Source organism: Elgaria multicarinata, chromosome 2, assembly GCF_023053635.1.
Source record: "Elgaria multicarinata webbii isolate HBS135686 ecotype San Diego chromosome 2, rElgMul1.1.pri, whole genome shotgun sequence".
Classification (NCBI taxonomy): domain Eukaryota; kingdom Metazoa; phylum Chordata; class Lepidosauria; order Squamata; family Anguidae; genus Elgaria; species Elgaria multicarinata.
Window position 1 is genome coordinate 28654564 of NC_086172.1, and position 23995 is coordinate 28678558.

A 23995-nucleotide genomic window follows, 5' to 3' on the forward strand; every position below is an offset into this window, starting at 1 on the left:
TATATATAGTACAAAAACGTTTATCGTGATACAATATTGACGCCTCTTTCATCTAAAGATCTCCGTACCTCTATCAAATGTTTGGACCAGAAGGACAGCCCAGTACTCCCGGAGCGGCCGATTGGGCGCACGCGCAGATAAACGCTCCGCGCCGCCCTGGTCCTTTCCCGGTCAGTCGGATTCTTATAAGTGTAGAACCGTTGGTCCGTCGCAAAAAGAAGCCCCCCATTTCCCGCCTCCAGAAGCAGCCTTTAAAATAAATCTTGGATTCCTTGCTCAACTGAACGCAAGATGTCGGGGTTTAGTCCCGAGCTAATCGAGTATCTGGAGGGGAAAATCTCCTTCGAGGAGTTCGAGCGACGCCGGGAAGAGCGCAAAAGCCGCGAAAAGGTGAGGCCTTCTCCGCCTCTAGCTCCGGGGTCTATTTCTGGCCTTAAATCCCCACCCCCGCAAGATATATTGTGTTCTATGTTTGAGATGTCCGCGAGGAGCCTCGTCGTTTCCTCTCCGCGTTCTCAAAGTGACATTATTTAAAGATGGAACAAAAACAGGCGTCATTTACGAGGAACGGCAATAAAATCCTGAAAAGGATGGCAATGTGAACACCGAGGGAAGGAGGAGAATAGGACACGCTTTAGAGCAACGTTTTTGTGTAGCCCGACCTTGTGCATGTTTTCTCTGGAGTAAGTTCACGGAGTTCAAGTGGGGCGTACGCCCCATTAAGTGTGCAAAATATTGGAGACTTAGACTGCAATCCTATTCATGTCTACTGTGATGTAAGCCCCACGGAGTTCAATAGGACTTACTCTCGTGTATAGGAGTGCAGCCTTAATGTTATATTTTTACCCGTTACTCAGACACCATGGAAATTCTGTGCAGAGGCTATGGATTCTCCATACCTTTGTAAATCTATGCTGCTCATAAACAGAGTTTTTCAGAGGAGTCATTACTGTTAAACCAGATTAAAACAAGCATTCTTTACAGTGTGTCTGAAAAGTGTTGAGCAGCCATGCTGGCTGAGGGTTGGTGGGAGTGTGGGCCAACACATCTGGCAAGTTGGGCAACGCTGGCAAGGTTGCACACTTGTTCTCTGGGATAATGAACCCTTAGCTTGTGAACTCACAGTCACAAAGGTGTTTCAAATGCCACTTCATCCGCTACAAGTATTCATTGAAATGGATAGAACAGTGTACCCACTCACAGCTATGATAGTGCAGAGTGATTTGATCATAACCTCCTGCTTGTCTACCTTTCCACCCCAATCTTGTGTTTTAATTTGTATTTCTATATTAAGGATAATGATGCCTGTATTTTTACAGCTGCAAGCAGTTTTTCGAAGCACTTTCTCACGCGCATGAGCATACACGCACTCGGGCTTTTTGGGGGGAAATAATTGAATAGTGGGCCTTCTCATTAATGAGAGCAGATACACTAAAGCAGTTGAGCTAAAGGCTTAGAGAGATGAAGATAAGCTCTCTGAGAAGCCATTGAGCAACATTGACTAACTGCCATTGTTCTGTTTGAATTGCAGCTTCTGCTCCTCCCCCCTCCTTTTCAGGTACTTCAAGCCTCCAGTCTGCTGCAGTTTGCAGTTTGCAACTTGAAGAGGAGAAGCAACTTAGCTCTCTGAGAAGCCATTGAGCAACATTGACTAACTGCCATTGTTCTGTTTGAATTGCAGCTTCTGCTCCTCCCCCCTCCTTTTCAGGTACTTCAAGCCTCCAGTTTGCTGCAGTTTGCAGTTTGCAACTTGAAGAGGAGAAGCAACTTAGCTCTCTGAGAAGCCATTGAGCAACATTGACTAACTGCCATTGTTCTGTTTGAATTGCAGCTTCTGCTCCTCCCCCCTCCTTTTCAGGTACTTCAAGCCTCCAGTCTGCTGCAGTTTGCAGTTTGCAACTTGAAGAGGAGAAGCAACTTAGCTCTCTGAGAAGCCATTGAGCAACATTGACTAACTGCCATTGTTCTGTTTGAATTGCAGCTTCTGCTCCTCCCCCCTCCTTTTCAGGTACTTCAAGCCTCCAGTCTGCTGCAGTTTGCAGTTTGCAACTTGAAGAGGAGAAGCAACTTAGCTCTCTGAGAAGCCATTGAGCAACATTGACTAACTGCCATTGTTCTGTTTGAATTGCAGCTTCTGCTCCTCCCCCCTCCTTTTCAGGTACTTCAAGCCTCCAGTCTGCTGCAGTTTGCAGTTTGCAACTTGAAGAGGAGAAGCAACTTAGCTCTCTGAGAAGCCATTGAGCAACATTGACTAACTGCCATTGTTCTGTTTGAATTGCAGCTTCTGCTCCTCCCCCCTCCTTTTCAGGTACTTCAAGCCTCCAGTCTGCTGCAGTTTGCAGTTTGCAACTTGAAGAGGAGAAGCAACTTAGCTCTCTGAGAAGCCATTGAGCAACATTGACTAACTGCCATTGTTCTGTTTGAATTGCAGCTTCTGCTCCTCCCCCCTCCTTTTCAGGTACTTCAAGCCTCCAGTCTGCTGCAGTTTGCAGTTTGCAACTTGAAGAGGAGAAGCAACTTAGCTCTCTGAGAAGCCATTGAGCAACATTGACTAACTGCCATTGTTCTGTTTGAATTGCAGCTTCTGCTCCTCCCCCCTCCTTTTCAGGTACTTCAAGCCTCCAGTCTGCTGGAGGCGCGAGCCTTCGGCGCGAGCCGAAGGGCGAGAGCACAAGGGCTCTCGGCCTGTGGCTCTCAGCCGTGGGGCGAAGCCGGTCAAGCGGATCCTCTACTCTGGAGGAAAAACCCCAGCCACGGTCCGGTCGCTGCCACTCTCTGATTCAGGTCACGATCTTCTCATTGTCTCCTCTCAGTTCTTTTCTCCTCATATCTGTTCCTTATGGCTCGTTCCAATCTCGTCTCTCCTAACTTAGTTCCTATCCGGTGTCTCCCCTCTTCTCAGCTGCCTTTTTCGTGTTCCTTATGGAACTGTCGCTCTCTTGCTTCTAAGGCCCCTGTCATCCAGGACTTGTTTATCTCTAGGTCCCTCCACCTCCTTGCTCTTACTGAAACCTGGCTTCCTGCCCATGATACCGCCATCTCTGCTGCCCTCTCTCTTGGAGGACTCTCTTTCTCTCACGCTAGTCGCCCAGAGGGTCGGGGTGGTGGTGTGGGTCTTTTATTATCTAGTTTGTGCCAGTTCCAGCCTCTTTCCATTCCACCTTCACATTGCTTCTCCTCCTTTGAGGTACATGTGGTGAGGCTCTTCGCTCCACTGCGACTGCGGGTTGCAGTTCTGTACCGCCCCCCAGGCTCGTCCTCAAAATTTATCTCTGATTTTGATTCGTGGCTGTCCTTTTTCCTCTCTGACAACTGTCCTACTCTTATCCTGGGTGATTTCAATATTCATGTGGATGACCCTCAAGATGCTGCAGCTCTACGATTTCGCTCATTATCTTCCTCTTATGATCTTAAGCTTTGGTCTGATGCCCCCACACATTCCCTTGGACACTGTCTGGATCTTGTTCTCACTCGGAATTGCTCTGTGTTGGACTTTTCTACTGCTCACTTTCCGCTGTCAGATCATCACCTAGTTTCTTTCAATATTACTCATAATCCTCCTCCTTCACGTCCCGCTTCTCGCTCTTGTCGTGACTTGCAATCTATCAATTACGAGGCTTTTTCCCAGTCTCTAGCCTCCTCCCTTCCTTCTGTCTGTTCGGCTGTCTCCTTGGACTCAGCTGTCTCCTTCTTTAATTCCTCCTTATCTTCAACTCTTGATAATCTTGCTCCATCTACAACTCGGATAGTTCGCCCTTCTCAACCCCAACCGTGGCTCACCTCTTCCCTCCGCTACCTTCGCTCTTGTTCCCGGGCAGCTGAACGCCTTTGGCGTAAGACCAGGGACCGGGCAGACTTTGTCCATTACAAATTTGTACTCTCCTCTTTCTCTTCTGCCATCTCACTGGCCAAACAGCAGTACTACTCAACGCTGATCCAGTCAAATGCTAGGCATCCTCAGCGGCTCTTTGCGTCCTTCAATTCTCTTCTGAAGCCTAATCCGCCATCTCTTCCCGCCTCTCTGTCTGCTAATAACTTTGCCTCTTTTTTCAATGCTAAAATCCAAACTATCCGCTCTGATCTGGCCAGCTCTGCTCCTCCTCCAGTTCCTGTTCCTCATCTGTCAGCTCCTCCTACAAATTTCTCTGCGTTTCCTTCGGTCTCTGCGGATGAACTGTCTACAATACTGCGCTCTTCGAAGCCTTCCACTTGTTCTCGTGATCCGATTCCTTCTCGCGTCTTTATTAATCTTATTCCTGCAATCCTCCCTTCCTTGCTACATATTATTAATCTTTCTCTGTCCTCTGGTTCATTTCCTTCTGCTTTTAAACATGCTACAGTCTCTCCCATTCTCAAGAAACCTACTCTTGATAGGCTATCTCTGTCTAACTACCGACCTGTCTCTTTGTTGCCGTTTGTTTCAAAGATCCTGGAGCGTGCGGTCTACTCTCGCTGTCTTGACTTTCTTTCTAGTAACTCTCCTTTGGATCCATTTCAATCTGGATTCCGTCCTCTGCATTCCACCGAAACAGCCCTTACTAAGATCACCAATGATCTCCTTACTGCCAAGTCTAAAGGCCATTATTCCGTTCTTATTCTCCTTGATCTAACTGCAGCCTTTGACACGGTTGATCATGATCTTCTCTTAGATTCCCTTCATGACCTTGGATTTTGTGGCTCTGTCTATAACTGGTTTGCCTCCTATCTAGCGGGTCGCTCTTTCAGCGTGTTGACTAATGGCAGCTCGTCTCCCTCCTTTCCCCTTTCAGTAGGGGTTCCGCAAGGCTCGGTGCTTGGCCCGTTGTTGTTTTCCTTATACATGTTGCCCTTGGGCAAGCTTATTCAATCTCATGGCCTCCAATATCATCTGTACGCCGATGATACACAACTATATCTGTCATCTCCGGAACTTTCTCCTGATGTTCACGATCGTATCTCGGCATGTCTTTCAGATATCTCAGCTTGGCTGCTTCATCGTCGCTTGAAGCTTAACATGGCAAAGACTGAATTGCTTGTTTTTCCTCCTAAACCTTCTCCTCATCTCTCATTCTCTCTTACTGTCAATGATGTTACGCTTACTCCGGTCAAGGAAGCTCGTAGCCTTGGCTTTATCCTCGACTCCTCGCTCTCCTTTATTCCTCATATTGAGGCAGTAGCTAAATCTTGTCGATTTTTCCTGTATAATATTGCCAGGATTCGATCATTTTTGTCTGTCTCTTCTGCCAAGACGCTTGTTCATGCACTGGTTATTTCACGGTTGGACTACTGCAACCTTCTTCTCTCTGGCCTTCCTTCTTCTCACATCAGTCCGTTGGTTTCTGTTCACCACTCTGCCGCAAAGATCATCTTCTTGGCTCGCCGCTCCGACCATGTTACTCCGCTTCTGAAATCTCTTCATTGGCTTCCAATTCACTTCAGAATCCAATATAAACTTCTCCTGTTAACCTTCAAAGCTTTTCACGGTCTAGCTCCTTCCTATCTCTCCTCTCTCATCTCACACTATTGCCCTGCTCGTGCTCTTCGCTCCTCTGATGCCATGTTTCTCGCCTGCCCAAGGGCCTCTACTTCCCTTGCTCGGCTTCGTCCATTTTCGTCTGCTGCCCCTTACGCCTGGAACGCTCTTCCAGAACATTTGAGAACTACAAGTTCAACCGCAGCTTTTAAAGCTCAGCTAAAAACTTTTCTTTTTCCTAAAGCTTTTAAAACTTGATGTTGTGCAGACTTCTACTGTTACTTTCTACTGTTAGTTTTTCCCTACCCTGTGCCTGCTTACCCTTCCCTGTACCTGTTTGCATTCTCTTCCCCTCCTTATTGTTTTACTATGATTTTATTAGATTGTAAGCCTATGCGGCAGGGTCTTGCTATTTACTGTTTTACTCTGTACAGCACCATGTACATTGATGGTGCTATATAAATAAATAATAATAATAATAATAAGGCTAACTAGAATTGTTACTTTTCTCTGTGATCCCCCTTCTTTCCCTGGATCTTCCCTTGCCTCCCTATAACATCAGATCCCTTTTGGTAGTTGTTTCAGAGCAGTAGCATGACTTGCAGCCAGTGCACTATCATATTAAGAATGCTGTATTTAGATGTGAGAAACCCAGGTTTGACTTACCTTTAGGGCAAAGTATACTTTGCACACAAGCACATGAAACAGGAGCTGGACAGCTGTTTTAGAACAGGGGTAAACTAGGAATTTAATCCAGACTTAGTCCTTCTTAGACTCAGTCCATTGAAATGAATAGAAACTTACAGCAGTCCTAGGTCATTTGTTCCATTGATTTCAATGGCTGGGGAATGTTGGGAGTCATAGGACTTCCCCCCCCTGTTTAAACATGCATAGGATTGCACCTTTAGTCTGAATCCAACCCTAAAGAGTTGAGTGTGCTCTTAGTTTTCTGCCTCTTTCTTTACCCCGCTCCATGTCTTTTCCCTACACATTTATTTATTGCATTTCTTCTATACCGTCCAATAGCTGAAGCTCTCTGGGTGGTTCACAAAAATTAAAACCACAAAGTATAACCTAAAGTATAGAATTTAAACCACAATATAAAAGTACAACCAGAATAAAACCAAGCAGCAATGCAGAGATTTAAAATACAAATTTAAAACACAGATTTAAAACAGCAAAGTTAAAAGATTAAGATGATAAAATTTTAAAATACAGGGGAAATAAACTGGAATTGGATTCTTGGAGAACCTGAGGTAGGGTTCAGTGTTAAATGGTGGCACTGGTGCTGGGCTGGTTGTTGTGCGACCAAATAGAGTGGGTGAGTCGCAGAATCAGTGAGCAGCATTCTGAAGAAACACTCCTTGGTTGGGATCCTTTGATTTATAGAGGAAATAAAGGAAGGATCAATAAGGGGTCGTCACAGAGGCAGGTAACCTGGACTCAAGCCATTTAGGGCTTTGAAAGTTAATGCCAGCACTTCGAATTGGACTGGCAGTCAGTGAAGCTGGAAACATACTGGCGTAATGTGGTCTCGTTGACCAGCCCGTGTTAACAATCTTGCTGCCCTGTTTTGTACCAGCTGAAGTTTCTGGGCTGTTTTTAGAGGCAGCCCCATGTATAGTGCATTGCAGTAATCCAGAATAGAGATTACCAGAGCCTGGATAACTGTAGCTGGGCTATCTCTGTCCAGATAAGGGCACAGTTGGTATATCAGCCTAAGCTAATAAAAGGTGCTCCTTGCCACTGAGTCCACCTGTGCCTCAAGTGACAGTTCTGGATCCAAGAACACTCCCAGACTACAAACCCGATCCTTTAGGGGCAGTGCAACCTCTTCCAGAACACGTTGAACATCACCTAGCCAGCCAGACAAACCACCCGCTTATAATACCTCCATCTTTTCTGGATTGAGTCTCAATTTGTTTTTGTTATGAAACTCATAGGGTAGTCTTTGCTCTGGCTCAGCCTGGTGCAGCCTTCCCCAACCTGGTGCTCTACAGATGCTCCCAGCCATCCTGGGAGTTGTAGTCCAACACATCTGGAGGGCATCAAGTTGGGGAAAGCTTTCACAGGAAGGATATGAGGCTGAAATTCAAGTCCGAGGAAGAGTACAAATAAATGAGGAGCTATACCAAGACGGAGCTGGGAAAGGGTGTGTGTGTCTGTCCTATGTATATCTTCCATGGAGGTATTCAGTGCAAATTCCTGTTCATAAGTGTAATAGAGCCATTTATTCTAGTGTGAATAGTTTAAACCTTAGATAAACAAGTTTTAATTTAATTTGAAATAACAGATCTGATGAAGTAATTAAACAAAGGATCCAAGTTTAACATTAGCCAGGAATCAGTTCTGAAGCTTAAGCAGATGAGTGTTTTCGGAATTACATTCTATATTATCAACATCTTCATGAAGTTTTTCGGATCTTTGCAGGATGGAGAAAATGTACTTGCTGAGGAAAACGCAGAAGACCCAGATGGTCCCTCTACATCTGGACAAGGATCATCTGCTGGGCTTCAGGGTCACAGTGAAGCTGAAGGTATGTACTACACTGGCTGTTTCACTGAAGGAATCTCCTGAAATATGCCATGCTCACCAATTAAAAACTAAGGGGTTATTTGCCATCTTGCTTGGAGAGGAAACATGATCTCCATTTTCCTGATCTCAAAGATAACTTTTGCTTAGTTAAGAATTCTCTTTGCCATTTTAAATCAGACCACATGGTTCCAGTGATCAAGCTGTGTGAAATTCACAATGTCAGAAACCATGATCCCAGGAATTGTCTCCTGTTCACTTATGCCATATCTAACAGATCTGTTACCGAGCTAAGCTAAGAACTAAGCTACTTTTCTACTACATTCAGTTTTGTTTTGCTGCTGGTGCCCACGGTGGATCCCACTCATTGAACCCAGGGCTGTGAATATGTGGATTTTATGGGTTGACAATGATTCTTAATGTGGCTCAAGATGGGCATATTTGTTCAGATTCTAATGAGAATTAAAATTGAGCAATGATGATCACAGGCACTGCTTTGCCCTAAAGCTTTATGATCTGATACTTGGCAGTCCCCCACTTTATAGGACCAATATAGGAACATACCTTAGAAGGCTTTTATGTTTTATTTATTTCTTGCATTTATAGCTTACCTTTTTTCCCTCCAAGGAACCCAAGATGGTGTACATAATCCTCCTCTCCATTTTTATCTTCACAATAACAACCCTGTGAGATAGGTTGGGCTGAGAGTCTGTGACTGGCCCAAAGTCACCCAGTGGGTTTCCATGGCCGAGTGGGTACTAGAACCCAGATCTCCCAACTCCCAGTCCAGCACTCTAACCACTATACTTCACACTGGCTCTTAGTGAGGTTCTCGATGAGGTTCAGATGAATGCTAGAAATAAAGTAACAAAATGGCAGGCTTTGCTTATTTGACCGTAGTCCTGGTGTATGACTCAAGGAAGCTGGACTAGTGGAGAGGCAGAGACATTCCCTTGCTAGTTCTGGTAACTGAACCTAAAAACAACTATTTGGGTAGAAAATAAATCACCTTGATTTCAGAGACTTTCATTACTTCTGTTTATTTATTTATTTATTACATTTCTATACCGCCCAATAGCCAGAGCTTTCTGGGTGGTTCACAAAATGTTGATCTGATACACATTTATTTAAAATTAATTCTTAATATTATCTACTAGGCTTGCTCATGTGCTCATAAGATTCCAACCATACTCCTTTCGTCGCCAGCTGAAGACCTTTTTATTCACTCAGTATTTTTAACACTTAATTTTAACTTAAATTTAAATTATACTGTTTTAACTCTGTATTTAACCTTATATCAATTTTGCTGCATGGTTTTATCCTGGTTGTGCTTTTGATACTGTATTTTGTATTTGTGTTTTTAACCTGTTGGTTGTTTTATGATGGTTTTAATTTTTGTGAACCGCCCAGAGAGCTTCGGCTATTGGGCAGTATAAAAATGTAATAAATAAATAAATAAATAAAATGTTTATGATTCCAGCCATAGTATTTTAAACTCAGAAGAATACATGAATGCAAATAGTGATGTAAATTCATATAGTTGCCTTTCTGACTTGTAGTAAAACCTTTCTATGTTTTCAGAAACCTTTCTGATTCATCCATTCTTTCTAACCCTGATTAATTAGAATTGTAAATCTTTCTCTCCCCGACCAGAAGAGACATCTGATGGGGTGAGTAAATCTGTCCATCGTGTTTTTGCTTCCATGATGGGAGAGAATGAAGAAGAGGAGGAAGAAGATGAAGATGAAGAGATCTCTGAACAACCTACCGCAGGAGATGTGTTCGCGTTGGAGATGGTACTTAACAGAGAGACAAAAAAAATGATGAAGGTGAGTATTTTAAGAGTTAAAAACCTCCAGTGACCTTTGCTATGGCTAAAGACATTGAAGAAATGTGTCCTTGCAGCACCACATTGAGAAAGTGATGCCAACCCAGAGAGAGACATCTGCACACATGTTGCAGATACTGAGGTTCACCTGGACACACATCTTGATGCTCATTTCATCCCCATTGAATTGGTTGATGGTAACTTTTGAAGGGATTCTTGTCCTTCTCTTGAGCCACTAGTCATTGTACTTGGTTGAGACCACAGTACCTAGTATTAATTTCCCACTGGAAATTATATGATGTTTCCTAAACTCTTCTGAGCGTAATTTGTTCATGTTTTTAAAACCTACTTGCTTGATTGTAGACTTCCATGAGGACATCTGATTTAAAGGTGGGGAACCCTAATTCTCCTCACCCTAAACAGTTCATAGAGCAGTGCATGTGTGGGTTGCTCTGACTAAAATGACAAGATGTATTCAAGAGTTCAGCAAATACCCTCAGTTTACCCTTAGTAGGAAAAGAAAAATGCCTATCAGTTAATGTAGCTTGAATTTGGGTGTAAATTAACCTTACTGAAGTGAACTGCTGTTCATCTGTTTAATAGGAAAAACGACCCCGCAGTAAACTGCCTCGTGCCTTGAGAGGCCTCATGGGCGAAGCTAATATTAGGTTTGCTCGAGGTGAACATGAAGAAGCCATTCTGATGTGCATGGAAATCATTAGGCAAGGTATCTGTTGGTGTGTGTGTGTTGAATGAGATTTAAATTGGCAACAGAAATTGTATTGGAATATCCCTGCTTGTATATTATGGATCTGCTATAAGTTTTGACTTTGTGACAGCTGCTGCAGCTGCTTTACTTCATAGAATCATAGAATAGTAGAGTTGGAAGGGGCCTACAAGGCCATCAAGTCCAACCCCCTGCTCACTGCATTGCATACTTGATTCCATTGGCTGGGTCTAAGTTGCTCCTTAGCGGCATCTGCAGATTTGCTGGAGCCTTCGCATTTATTTTCTGACCACAGCTTCTCTTTCATTGGCGGCCTTTCCCCAAATGCCTCAGAGATGCCTTTAGAAGGGATGTGGCTTAAAAGCTTTGAGTTGTATCCAGTGTTAGTGTAACTTAAGTCCCATTCCTCCCAATGGGTCTACTCTAAGTAGACTAACCTTGGATACCACCCATTGTTGTGTGTTTCCTATACAGTTCTTTGGATTTTGGTCATTGATCATACATAGACCTCTTCCTTTTTTATGTTGGTCCTGCATTATAGGATGAGCAACAAGAACTGGCCTGGCTGTTCTTAAATTCAACTGCTGCTATAGGATTGGGCACAGAAAAACTTTTCACCTGTTGCAAAAAAGATGATGATGTAGACAAGGGGTGCAGAACCTTGGACCCAGGGGCTGCATGCAGCCTGTCTAGGGTCTCAATTTGGCTCTCCAGAGTTCCCACTCTCCAGGCTTAGATACTGGCAGCAGGAGGTTTAAGATACAATATGCTGGTATTTTTGGTAATTGAGCCCCGCCCCTTTTACCTCTGGCTCCGCCTACACTTAAGAGCTTCTCTAAAATGGAATTGGGGCCTCAGGCTGAAAGGGGTTCTATACTTCCTGGTATAGGCAAAGAGATCTGAAGAAGGCCCTAATTTTTGTGGCTACCCACCTCCTGTCTCAAGACGAGGGCATCTTCAGCACCTCCTCAAGATGCTAACAATCAGGGCAGGTATATAAGGGAGCAAACATTCCTTTCTTATGCCTTCCAGGTTGCACACCATTTGGGGGCTTTATAGGTCGAAGCCAGCATTTTGGATTGCATTTGGAAACAAGCTGGTGGTCACTGGAACTTTAAGCACTGGCAAAAAAAAAAAAAATCTTCTGTATGTGCTCAAGTATCAACGAAGTTGATTAAAATGCTAACACCATGTTTGCTTTTCTTTTTAATAGCTCCTCTTGCTTACGAGCCATTCTCAACTCTTGCCATGATTTATGAAGACCAAGGAGATATGGAGAAATCTTTGCAGTTTGAACTGATTGCCGCTCACTTAAACCCCAGTGACACCGAGGAGTGGGTGAGGTTAGCGGAAATGTCCCTTGAGCAGGACAATATTAAACAGGCTATCTTCTGCTATGCAAAAGGTAATCTAATCCACTTAGCATAGTTTAATGGTATTCGCTTATCCGATATCTATGGATTGTTTTGCATAAAGTATCGCTATAGTTTTTATTTCTTGCTATCATTTTGTTGCTAGCACTGTCATTACTTAATGTCCAGTTCAGATTATTAAATCTCATCTTAATAAACTGAGTGTTTTAATAACATAATAATATAATATTTCTTACCCGCCTCTCCATTTTGATCGAGGCGGGGACCAACAGTAAATATAAAATACATAAAAATGAATTAAAACATAATATAAATTGTTAAAACATTCTAAAAACATCCTAAAATTCCACTGGATTTACCTGCAATGCAGTCCCTCTGCTTCTCCCTTTGCAGCATGCCTTGATAAGCCAGGCAGTCTATAATAAAGAGGGAAGCAATGATTACCAGCTCCAGGAAAACCTAGGATTGTATTAACCCAGTTTAAGATCCTGGCTTGTACTAAAGCTGTAACCACAGTTTCCTGATTTGGATGAAATGGGAAACTATGGTTAATTAGAGCTATGCTAGTTTATTGAGGCATACTGTGATGGGAGGAACACAAGGGCTACATGCATGGGGGAAAGCCTTTTTTCATATCTCAGCTTATTAAGGCAAGATATGATCATCCGAATGTGGCCATTGTATGTTTAAAGAGTTTGTGTTACTTAATAAATAACAGGCTTATCATGTCCACCACTTGGTGATAGTTATGACATGATAACATGATCTATGGGAAACTGATCCAGAATAGCAATATCATACTGTATATTCAGTGATAACTACATGATAGTATGAAAAACATAATGTATAGATTGGACCTTTTTCCACTAGGCCATTACCAGCATCTTACTATAAAGTTTTCTCACCACGTTCTCTAAATGAATTTCTGTGTGTGAAAGATGATTATAGTGATGTAAAGACATACAATAGTGGAGGAAAATATGACCTGACATAATAGGCATTGGAGCATTTGAATTGCTTTTTTTGATCAGACCATTCTATCTGTCTGGTCTAGCATTCTGTTTCCAATGGAGGCCAGCCAAGTACCTCTCTGACATGAAAGTAATGGCCTTTTCCTGGTTTTGTCCCCAGCATTTGATACTCAAACATATATTGCTTCTGAAAATGAGTGTTCCACTTACTATGCTATGAGAGCAATTTCCCAGGCTCCGAATGCCTGATTTCATCCTGTTTTTCTTTGCCCAGAGTTCAGTCTTGGCAGAATTCAAGCCATTTTTCTGTTGTTGTTAAGATGATGATGATGGATAATACTATTAATTATTAATATTATTTTTCTCAAACATTCCAATCCTTCTTTTATTTTTTTATAGCTCTGAAATATGATCCCACTAATGTGCGTTACTTGTGGGAGAGATCAAGTCTCTACGAACAGTTGGGGGAACATAAACTGGCAATGGATGGCTACAGGCGCATCTTAAATCTTCTGACCCCTTTTGATGGCGATCGTTTTATGCACTTGGCTAGAGATATGGCAAAGTAAGCATTGAGTGGAACACTTGCAATGAGCTAAACTGAAATGTAGCATCACCACTACTGTTCCAAAATGTGTATGTTTTTCTCACCACCAGTGTTGCATCAAGTGCAATACAGAACACAATGGCATGTTGTCAATGCTTAAATGCTTTGGAAGAAACAGAATGACAGCCACTGTGACTACAATGGGATATGGCAGGTGACTTTGATGTTACACTGACATTAGATCAGCAGTGGAGGCAAAAAGTATGGTACCAATGAATGGGACTGAGATAAAAACATAAGAAAAGCCATGGTAGTCTAGCATTCTGTTCCCACAGTCTCCAGCTGGCTGCCTTATGGCAGGGATGGGGAACCCCAGCTGACAGACTGGTTGCAGCCCCCAGCGTTTCCCATCTGGCCCACAAGTTTCTTTTGCTGTCATCTCCAATCACTGATCAGAAATAAGAGGGCATTTAAATGCAATTAACCTTTAAATACTCTGCAATGAATCGAGCTGTTGTAAAGATTTTGCAGGCAGCAGATCTAGGAAGACCACAACCAGGACATGAGTGCAATAGCACCCTCCATCTTGTGTTCCCAAGCAAGTGGTACTGAGAGGCATACTGTCTCTGATACTGGGGATAACATATAGTTACCATGACTAGTGTCCATTGAAGGAACAGAGGTAGGATGGAGGTGAACAGGAAAGGGAGTGTTTGATAGTGGAGAAATGAAAAGAAGGTGCAAGGGTGTTAGCAGGCAGAACAGAATGACTTCTTTAATTTTGTACATTTATATCTTGCCTTTCTTGCGTCATGGAACTCAAGTCAGCTTAGTTAGGTGGTCTCCCATCCTGGCACTGAACGGACCCAGACCTGCTTAGCTTCAGCACCTAGGCTGTATCACATAGCTTCCCACCGTGCCCTGATCATATAGGTCAGGAAACATTTGCAGGAATGGGCTTTCAGGAGGCATGTAAGGGAGATGGCTAAGAATAGAAGGCTATTCCAGGATAGGAAGAAGTCATAACACTTGAGGTCTTGACCAAAAGTAGGTGAAATCCAAGATACTGATGTTAGTGGAGACATTTTCAGTCTCTGACAATAGCTACATTCATCCATCATGCTAATAGTTTAGCAAGGCATGAGTGAGACTAACCTTACCCTGGGCTCTCATGCTCCACCCTCTGGTCTCCTCCTCCAGTACGGGTGTGAGGAGGAGTTCAAAATCATTCACTTCCATTTTTGATTGATTACAGTTTGCCGTGTTGTCCGAACCCGAATCTTAACTATGGTTAGTTTCAATCAAGCCAGGTTCAAACTCCGGCTTATGAATCTGGCTTGTTTAAAGTAAGCATAGTTAGCATCAACCACCTTTCTAGGTTCGGATGACCAGGCAGGTTGTGGTTAATCAGAAGCTGAAGTAAAGCTTCAAAACTCCTCCTGTGGGTGGAGGATGGTGAGCACATGAATCTAGGATGAGACGAGGTTCTTTTACAACCTGCTAAACTCCAGTTTTGTATGAAGTCCAAACTCAGCCTATATATTATGATGTGTAGAGCCACTCCCTGCTGCCATGTGTAGTCACACAAAAGTAACATGACCTACAAGTCCTTCACGTTAACACATGATCGATGCCCTTCATTTGGGGTATTTTGTTTTACTGCTTTTCCAGAACCTCTGTAATGCTTTATGCCTTTCTCTAATTTTGAAAATGGGTTATGTATTTACTATTGTCCCACTCCTGCCATTTTCCACAGGAGTTACTACGAAGCCAACGATATCACTGCTGCTATTGAGATAATGGAGGAAGCCTTTAGTAAACACCAGAGCCTTGTATCCATGGAAGATGTTAATATAGCTGCAGAGCTGTATATTTCTAACAAGCAGTATGATAAAGCATTGGCAGTAAGCATATTAATCTCCTATAATGGCTAGCTACTTTAGACGTGAAAAGGCAGAGTTCATCTTCTTTGTTGAAAATGCGTATATCTATATCTGTATATATAGATAAGGATAAAGATCTTACATTCCCTATCCAGGTTCCTCAGTAGCAAGAAGTTAAACACTTAATACATATCCAAATAAAACGTATTTACTATTGAAACTGCATCTCCTATATTGGCTTGACACTTGACCACTAAAAACAGGCTAAAATCACCCTTTCCCAACCCTGGGTCCCCAGGTGTTGGTGATTACAACTCCCATCCTTGACCATTGGCCCAGCTGGCTGGGGATGAATGGGGTTTATAATCTGTCAATATTTGGGACTCCAAGACTGGGCTGAGTAAACAGTTTTTACTATGTTTGAAGATTCGTCTTGAGTTTTAACAGTTTTCTGGCTTGGGAGAGTTGCACCAACTGTACAATTGCTTAACTTTGTGCCCTTGCTGTCAAAACCTCTGGTATACTGAGTACTGGTAATGAAGCAGAACCTCTGGTATATTGGCCCCGTTCAGACAACACGCTAAACCATGCTGCTTAACCACAAAATGGTTAATGGAATGCATGCATTCCATTAACCAGTTTGTGGTTAAGCAGCATGGTTTAGTGTGTTGTCTGAACGGGGCCATTGAGTACTGGTAATGAATTAGGGTAGGTAGCTGTACTTTAAAGTATATTGAGCCTGAGCAGCCACCTAAGAGCCAAATGGAATGATCAAATGAGTACGTGTTGCTATGTTGCTCCTCGAATTTTGGAGAGGGGAAGGAGTGATGGGATTGCATAATTCTAAGCTTCTCCTTGAATTCGTCTTGATACGTGGCAGCACTTAAAAAAAAAAAAAGATCCCCCACATGAACTCTTGAGTTGCTACAGTTCTGTAATAAGACTGTATCATTTGCTCTCTAGAATAAAGTACCTCAGTTTTAGCTAAAAATATTTTAATGTACCATGAGGCTAGTTTCATTGTCTTATGTTAAGAGTTGTTTCTATTTTTAGGTTATTACGGATTTTTCAGGAATTGTACTTGAAAAGAAAGAAACAGAAACAGATTCTTCTGCAGAGAATAAAGGTATTAGGGTTACTGGATACCATTGCATTAAGCTTTCTCTGTCAATGGTGCATAATCTTCTGAAGGAATTCAGGTCTTCTGGTGCTACTTAAATATATATTCTTATATCCTCCATGGTTGTGTGTCTCTTCACATTTGCCTTTTTCTAAAAGAAATAGTTTTTTCCTTGAAAAAACTAAAACACATGGCAACACCATTGTGTTCTGGTGCATGATGTAAGAGACCAATTAAATAGCTAAAATTCTAAAGATGATTCTGGCTGCTATTCACTTCTGTGCATAAAACAATATTTGGGGTTGGGGTGGGGAGAGACATGGTATTTTGATTTAAAGCCTAATTGTGTTCTGGGTGGTTTGTTAATCACATGACATCATGACAAGCTGCACCCGCCGAGGGTAATTAGATAAAAAAGGAGGCATGTACAGGATTGGTTAATGAGCTTATTCAACCGCCTTGTGTCATGAAAAACAGTCCATTGTATAGAACAGTGTCATCTTCAGGAAAGGAACTGTGTTTTGTTTGTGAACTCTACTTGGCAAGTTTCTAGAATGAACTCTACCTTTGCAGAACAGGCTTCACAATTTAACAGTTCATATAAGATCTTATCCTGCACTAACCCCATGAGAATTGAGAATGCTGTCCTAGTGCTGCTAATAGCGGTGCTGGAACAGCAGTCTTTCCCTGCCAACCAGCTGGGCAGCAGGGAAAAGTGAGTGAGGTTCCCCGGTTTCGTGGGCAGTAACAAGAAGCTGCTGAGTGCTGCATGTGGCAGTGGGCTGCCCACCCATGCCTTGGGGTGTCATTGGGATGCAGACTTTCATCTGTATCAAGTGGTTTGTACTATTTCCCTCCCACTCATTTTCCTTAATGGATACTACTCTCTGTCATGCATTATGGGAGCAAAATCCTAGAATGGGTATTGACATTAGTGTGTCATGTTAGGTTTTCTGGCAGCCTTTTTTATACCCATTGGGCTAGGAGTGTTTCTGGCGTGATGACGTTCCGGTGCTGTGGTTGGCCAGAATAAAGCTACGAAACAAAGAAAGCCGTGGAATTAGTAACTGGGTTTGCTGAAGTATGTTTATAATGTATCTCTTTTCCTGCTCCCCACTACCCCAAATAAAAGAGGCAACGGAAAATCAGGAGGATCAAGAATCAACAACTGATCAGCAAGATCTTGCACCTGAAACCAGTGCTGCGGGTGAGCAAGTTATTTTCTCAAAAGTAGTTTTTATCTTCAGTCTAAATTTCTTACCAGGTAACAAAAAATAAATACCTGGGGGTAAAAGTAATAGTGATGGAGTATAGGCATTATAAAAGAATATGAAAATTTTCACAGCAAAAGCCCCATGGTTCATAAAAAAAAAAAAAAGGAATCTCATAGGTGTTTGTTTTCAAGGATCATAAACTAGATCTACTCTTTAAAATTTCCAATTTCTTTTTTTAAAAAATTGGAGAAAGACAAACTTTCCCATCACAGAGTTGAGTATCAAGAGGTTTTCCTCTCATACACACACCCCTCAGTAATATGGGGTATGTTTTATTTTGTGTTGTTGTTGTTGTTATCCTGCCTTTATTCCTCCAAGGAACAAAAGGCAGCGTACATAATAATCCTCCTCCATTTTATCCTCGCAACAACAACCCTGTGAGGTAGTTTGGGCTGAGTGTTTGTGACTGGCCCAATGTCACCCAGTGAGTTTCCATGGCTGAGTGGGGACTACAGCTTGGATCTCCCGACTTCCAGACCAACACTCTAGCCGCTAAAACCACAGTGTTACTGTTAATTTTTTGGTCATGTTTCTCCTGGTAGACAGTAAAGTGATACCACTAAAATAAGGGGGAGGAACATTTTTTTCCTGTTGAGGTCTGTATGGGCATGATAAAAACCATTGGAGTCTGCATTCCAGGAACGGGTGGGGGCAGCCAAAAGTGGGTGGAGCCACCAGCCAAATTTGGCCATATTTGCAAAGTGGACCAAAGGCCATATGTGGCCTTGGACCGCAAGTTCCCCACCTCTGTATTAAAGGAATAAGGCGCCCCTGAAGGGCAGAATTTGTGTCATTAAGAGAGGTTGGGATTCCTGACTGTTGGCCATTGTGGCAGGATCTCATGGGAGTTGATCCAAACCACATGGAGGGGAGGGTTCCTAAAGAGGAACTTTTAAGTACTGTTGGTAGCAATAAAAATGAGGGGATCTAGCTTTTATTATCTGGGAAGTTCAATGGAGACAAAAGGTAGCAAGGACATTGGGGTGGTGTGTAGTGGTATACAAACCGCCATAGAGATCGTGATATATACTAAGCCTATGCGGCAGAGTCTTGCTATTTACTGTTTTACTTTGTACAGCACCATGTACATTGATGGTGCTATATAAATAATAATAATAATAATAATAATAATAATAATAATAATAATAATAATAAGGGCTTCCTTCTGTGAGTGCCTAATCTTATGGAGCCAAAATGGCAGCACTCATGAACAAAAGAGAGGCATCAGCATGCTGGGGGAAACCTCAAGGGTTGAAGAACTACAACAAATCTGTAGGAAAATAAACTTGGGCGGGGGGGAACCCTGTAACCAGCCAGCCCTCTGAGACTGATCTTGCCTAGTGGGCACAGAATGTTGACTGTGGATTGGAGAAATGAAAAACCAAGGGGGAGAAATGAAATGGAGTCTACCGGAAAGGGGCATGGCTGGCTGGCTGGCTGGAACCCCGAACAGAAGCACTGCACACCGCACCATTTTGTTACGCATTCCTTCCCCCCCCCCCACTAGTAAAAGGTGTAATGGTGGTTGGAATAACTTAACACCACTCTCATTTTCTAGCTTCAGAAAAAGTTACCTGCTCTATACCTGATGGTGTTCCCATAGACATCACTGTGAAACTCATGGTCTGCTTGGTTCACCTGAATATCTTGGAACCTCTCAATGTAAGTACAAAACAGAACAAAGAAAAACATGGATAGAGAATGTGGTTCCATAATAGACCAAGAAGGAAACAGTAAAGGCAGATGTCGTTTTGGCAGCAGCATGGTGACGGTGGCCCTATATAAACATCTGGTCTGGGGTCCAAAGAGAGCTTGAGCCTGTGTACAAACCCTGTGGGGAAATTGCCTTTTTTTAAAAAACGCTGGTCCTCTTGCCCAATCGTGAAGTGCTTTTGAAATGCTCCTCATTTGCATCAGCAGTTTGCCATGTGGCATCAAGGGGCTGTTGTTTAAGAGAAGGAGATCTGAAGCCCCCTTGGGATCATGAAACTAATTTGGGGTTGTGGGAGGGTTGGATTCTGGCCATAAGCAATAACTGTACATAGCAGGGATGCGCAACATGTTGGCCCCCAATGGCCGCATGCAGCAGTGGTTGGACGTTCAGTGGCCACATGCCAATGAGTGTGCCTTGGGCTTGGCCCGAGCACACACACTCCTATTCTGTCTCCAGACGCGTACAAAAACACACACATTCAGAAATCACACGCACACTGATTATCCCAGAGCGGCAGATGGGGAAAGGATACACTAAGCATCTAGAATACTCATTATGCAAGTCTAAGCCATAGAAATGGGGTCAATTCCTATCCCTCAGCCTGCCTCCCTCTTCCACTCTCTCTACTCTGGTGTTGTGGAAAGATTGCCATGGAGGATATATTTGAAAATATTACATTTAGTTTTGTTATTCACTTGGACTTTTTAGAGGGGGGGGGCTATGGGGGGAGAGTCAATGGAGTGAGAAGGATCCAACGAGAATCCAGGATCCTGCCTATGGGATCTGTTTGGGGGTGGAACCCATTCAGCAGATGCAACCCAACATAATGTAACCCCACTGTAATCCATTTGATATTTCTTTCCCAATATCTTTTATAAGAAAAGGTGCATGCAAAACTAGCAGAGTAGAGTATAATAGAAGCAAATCCTAAAAATTCAGGTAGGAATGAGTGAATAGGAGAGTCTAGCTCTCCTCCTTCTAAACCCTCTGTAGATCAGGGCATCTGTGCTTCTGAGGCATAGTAAGAATCATTTTCATGTTGTACATTTCACGATACCTTAAAATTGGAATCCTTTCTGGATAATGGTTTGGAATGAGGTGGTTTGCATTAGGGGAACAGGCTGCGACAGTGTGCAATTGAGATATCAGTCTTCTGGTATTTATATACTTTTAATAAAGTTTTCAGAGAGATGTATTAATTGTTACATGCAAAGTTCCTATTTTTAAATGTACTGGAATTTCTGTTAACTGGTTTTGCGTGTGTTCAGGATGAGATTTTTAATTTTGGTGTGTTGTTGTTCTGTGCTTGATTTCTTGTTGTTGCTTGGCAAGCTTCTGTTGACCACGTTAGTGGAGCAAAACCCCGAGGACATGGGGGACTTGTACCTCGACGTCGCCGAAGCGTTCCTTGACGTTGGAGAATACAATTCTGCACTCCCTCTCCTGAGTTCCCTGGTGTGTTCTGAAAGATACAACTTAGCTGTTGTTTGGCTGCGTCATGCAGGTAACGGCTCTGTTCAAACGAGGGCAACCTCTCCTGGCTCAGTGGGATGTGTTGCGTTTAGTAATTTAAGGCTGCGGTCCTTTGCACAACTCAATGGGGCTTACTACATAGGCAATTTTGTTTTATTTTATTATTTTTATTACTTTTTTATCTTGCCTTTTCCCCTCTTGTAAGGAACCAAAGGCAGCTTATATGGTCCTCCTCCTCGCCATATTATCCCCACCACAACCCTGTGATGTAGGTTAGGCTGAGAGTCTGTGACTGGCCCAAAGTCACAGTGAGCTTCCATGGCTGAGTGGGGAGCAGAACTCGGATCTCCCAAGTCTCAGTCCAACACTCTGACTGTTACACCACCCTGGCTCTCAGTTAAAGGCAGCACTGAAGAGGAGCATCTTCACAGCACTCCTAAGTACCCGTACTGAAGGGTCAAGATCCAAGTCAGTTGGATAGGAGTTCCACAGTTTTGGGGCCACCACTATGTAGGCCCTATCTCTTGTGCACACCAGCCTAACCAGTCTTCAGGGCAGTTGCTCAAGAAGGACTCCAGAAACAGATCTTACTGAAAAGCCATTACTATGTGTATTTGCCGTGTCTGCCTCAGTTCATCTCTCCTGAACATGCACGGTTTTCATTGCTTGACTAGTGAGGAACTGTTTGGCACTGGCTGTCCCCACTCCAGAAGAGAGTTGGTGCCATTAGCTACTGCTTAGGTGGGCAGGATCTACACTACTGCTCATAATGGCTTATAAGGGTTACGACAACTGTTCAGGCCCAGGACACATTGCATATACTGTTTTCATACCGTTTTAAATGTGTTGTATCCTGCTTGGTGTAGATTGGGCCGTGGAGAAGGGGAGTTGAGTGTGCTTGCAGGGGGAGAATTTGATTTGATTTATAATTCACTTTTCCATTTTAGAAATGATGCTCAACGTAGCTAACGATAATAAAACCAACATTAAAATAAAACTTCGTTAAAACAGTCATAAAAAGAAATAGGCTAAAAACGCAATTGAAAAACGCAACAGTAAAAGAACTACAAATGTATAAATCAACCTTTAAAAACCTGGGTCTGAGCTGTGGGCACTTTGCGTTTTCCTTTCTTTCCAGAGTGCTTGAAAGCCTTGGGCTGCATTGAGCGTGCTGCCGAGAGCTATGGCAAAGTCGTCGACCTTGCGCCTTTACACCTGGATGCCAGGATCTCACTTTCCACCCTTCAGCAGCAATTGGGCCGGCCCGAGAAAGCCCTGGAAGCCCTTGAACCCATGTATGACCCAGATACGCTGGCCCAGGATGCGAATGCCGCTCAGCAAGTAAGGGATTCTCTTCTAGCCTGTGTCGTCTTCTGGGTGCTGACTGGATGGGAGGGGGGGGGGAATGTGAAGGGGGGGGCTGAGGGGCAGGGAGTCTCCTGGAGGGCAGAGTGGTGGGTTGCATGCTTCCCCAATTCCTCCTTCCTGTGTCAGCACTCAGATTTTGATGTGAAGACTCTTTTCTATTAGGAGCAGGACAAAGTAGCAGCTATTTCATACCGTGTTCCTAAATCATCAGGCAGTATGAGCTTTGTTGTTTACATTGCTCGTTTTGTAAGTGTTTGGACTATTTGGAAGCTGCTGAACTGTTCATCAGCAATTTTCTGATGATATGGACAAATGCAATTTACTCTCAGAGGTTTTTAGGTCAAAGGGTCTTCTCCCTTGCCCCACGCTCTCATGGTGGGCTTGTTTCTAGGATTTGTTCTCCAGTAATCTGTTAATGTTTGTGAAGTACCACTAAGTGCAAGAGATGAGTTTGTGTGATCCAGCTTTCTCCCTTCAACATTCAGGAACTGAAATTGCTGCTTCATCGTTCGACGCTGTTGTACTCCCAAGGCAACATGTACGGTTACGTAGATTCCTTGCTCACCATGCTAGCCATGCTCTTAAAGGTAAGCTAATTCTCATACCTCCTTTTATCATGTAGCATAAATGTGCAATATCTAGTACGTGCTGATGAAATGACAAGTGGAAAATGCCTATAAATTAAAAAAAAAGCATGTATGCTGTTTAATAACAACTTCTTTATAGACATGACCACCTTGGCTGTGTTGAGCTACTGACACTTTGCCCTATATGGCGTCTCAGGCAATGGAATCACATGAATACGACTCAATTTTGTCAGTGCTGTCTGATTTGATTTTTATTTATTATATCCAAACCTTATTCGCCGTGAGCAGAAATGCTGGCACTTTTCATCTGGGTCACTCACTTGTGCAGAGGTTGAAGTTTTTTTTCATAAATTGAAAAAGTGACCGGCTGTATTGGACCATGGAATGGACTGTGGCTTGATGTTCCCAGCTTCAGATGTACTCAGAATCTACAGCCTTGGTCCCCTTTGTGACTGTCTTCCAGGTTGCCATGAACCGAGCTCAGGTGTGTTTAATATCCAGTTCCAAGTCTGGAGAAAGGCATCTCTACCTTATGAAAGTATCAAGGGATAAAATCTCTGGCAACGATGACCAAGAAACAACAAACTGTGATGCAAAAGGTAGTAGGGAGTTGGAGTGTGTGTTCCGGGGGTGGGGTGGGGGGCATGGCTAGTCTCTCCCTGAAAACCACATTTTGTATGAGAAAATCCACTCTTGCCTGCTTCCTCCTTTGCGGTGTAGGATTGTAAGTAGGGGATCCAACCTCTAGTATACAAGAGTGGAGGATTTCACCCTTTAATGTTATCATTCAGTGTACAATATTATGACTCTCTTCTTGTCTTGGAGTCTTGCAAAGGCGTGCAGCTCCTTAGATTACATCTCTAAAATTTTGGATCTTTGTCATATTCCTGCTTTTTAAGATCCAGCACAGAAAACCTTCTAATAATTCCATTTTATGGGGTTGGTGAGCTTTCTTGGTAGCAGTCCTCCAGTCATGGAAACAATTGCCTATTGAGTCCCACCGGATTTGGAATCTTGGCCTTTCGTTTTGACTGATGATGCTTTTTAACATGTCTGTTTGGTTTTATGGGTTGGCTCCTCCCTGCTGCCCCCAACATTTTCTCCTTCAGGCGGTTTTATTTAGGGTCCTTACTGTGCTTTGGTTTT

The 23995-nt window shown here is 43.1% G+C and overlaps 1 protein-coding gene across 1 annotated transcript in view; it reads left to right on the forward strand.

Annotated features, from left to right (window-relative positions):
• Nucleotides 1–233: 233 nt before the first annotated feature.
• Nucleotides 234–23995, forward strand: part of GTF3C3 (general transcription factor IIIC subunit 3) — a 32149-nt gene continuing 8387 nt past the window's right edge. The window contains exons 1-14 of the mRNA XM_063116220.1: nucleotides 234–390; nucleotides 7883–7988; nucleotides 9638–9813; nucleotides 10416–10539; nucleotides 11753–11944; nucleotides 13283–13448; nucleotides 15187–15334; nucleotides 16367–16439; nucleotides 17566–17640; nucleotides 19266–19369; nucleotides 20754–20925; nucleotides 22033–22235; nucleotides 22748–22849; nucleotides 23313–23448. Of these exons, the coding sequence (XP_062972290.1) occupies nucleotides 292–390; nucleotides 7883–7988; nucleotides 9638–9813; nucleotides 10416–10539; nucleotides 11753–11944; nucleotides 13283–13448; nucleotides 15187–15334; nucleotides 16367–16439; nucleotides 17566–17640; nucleotides 19266–19369; nucleotides 20754–20925; nucleotides 22033–22235; nucleotides 22748–22849; nucleotides 23313–23448 (1876 nt within the window). The 5' untranslated portion in view covers nucleotides 234–291. The remainder of the gene's footprint in view (nucleotides 391–7882; nucleotides 7989–9637; nucleotides 9814–10415; nucleotides 10540–11752; nucleotides 11945–13282; nucleotides 13449–15186; nucleotides 15335–16366; nucleotides 16440–17565; nucleotides 17641–19265; nucleotides 19370–20753; nucleotides 20926–22032; nucleotides 22236–22747; nucleotides 22850–23312; nucleotides 23449–23995) is intronic.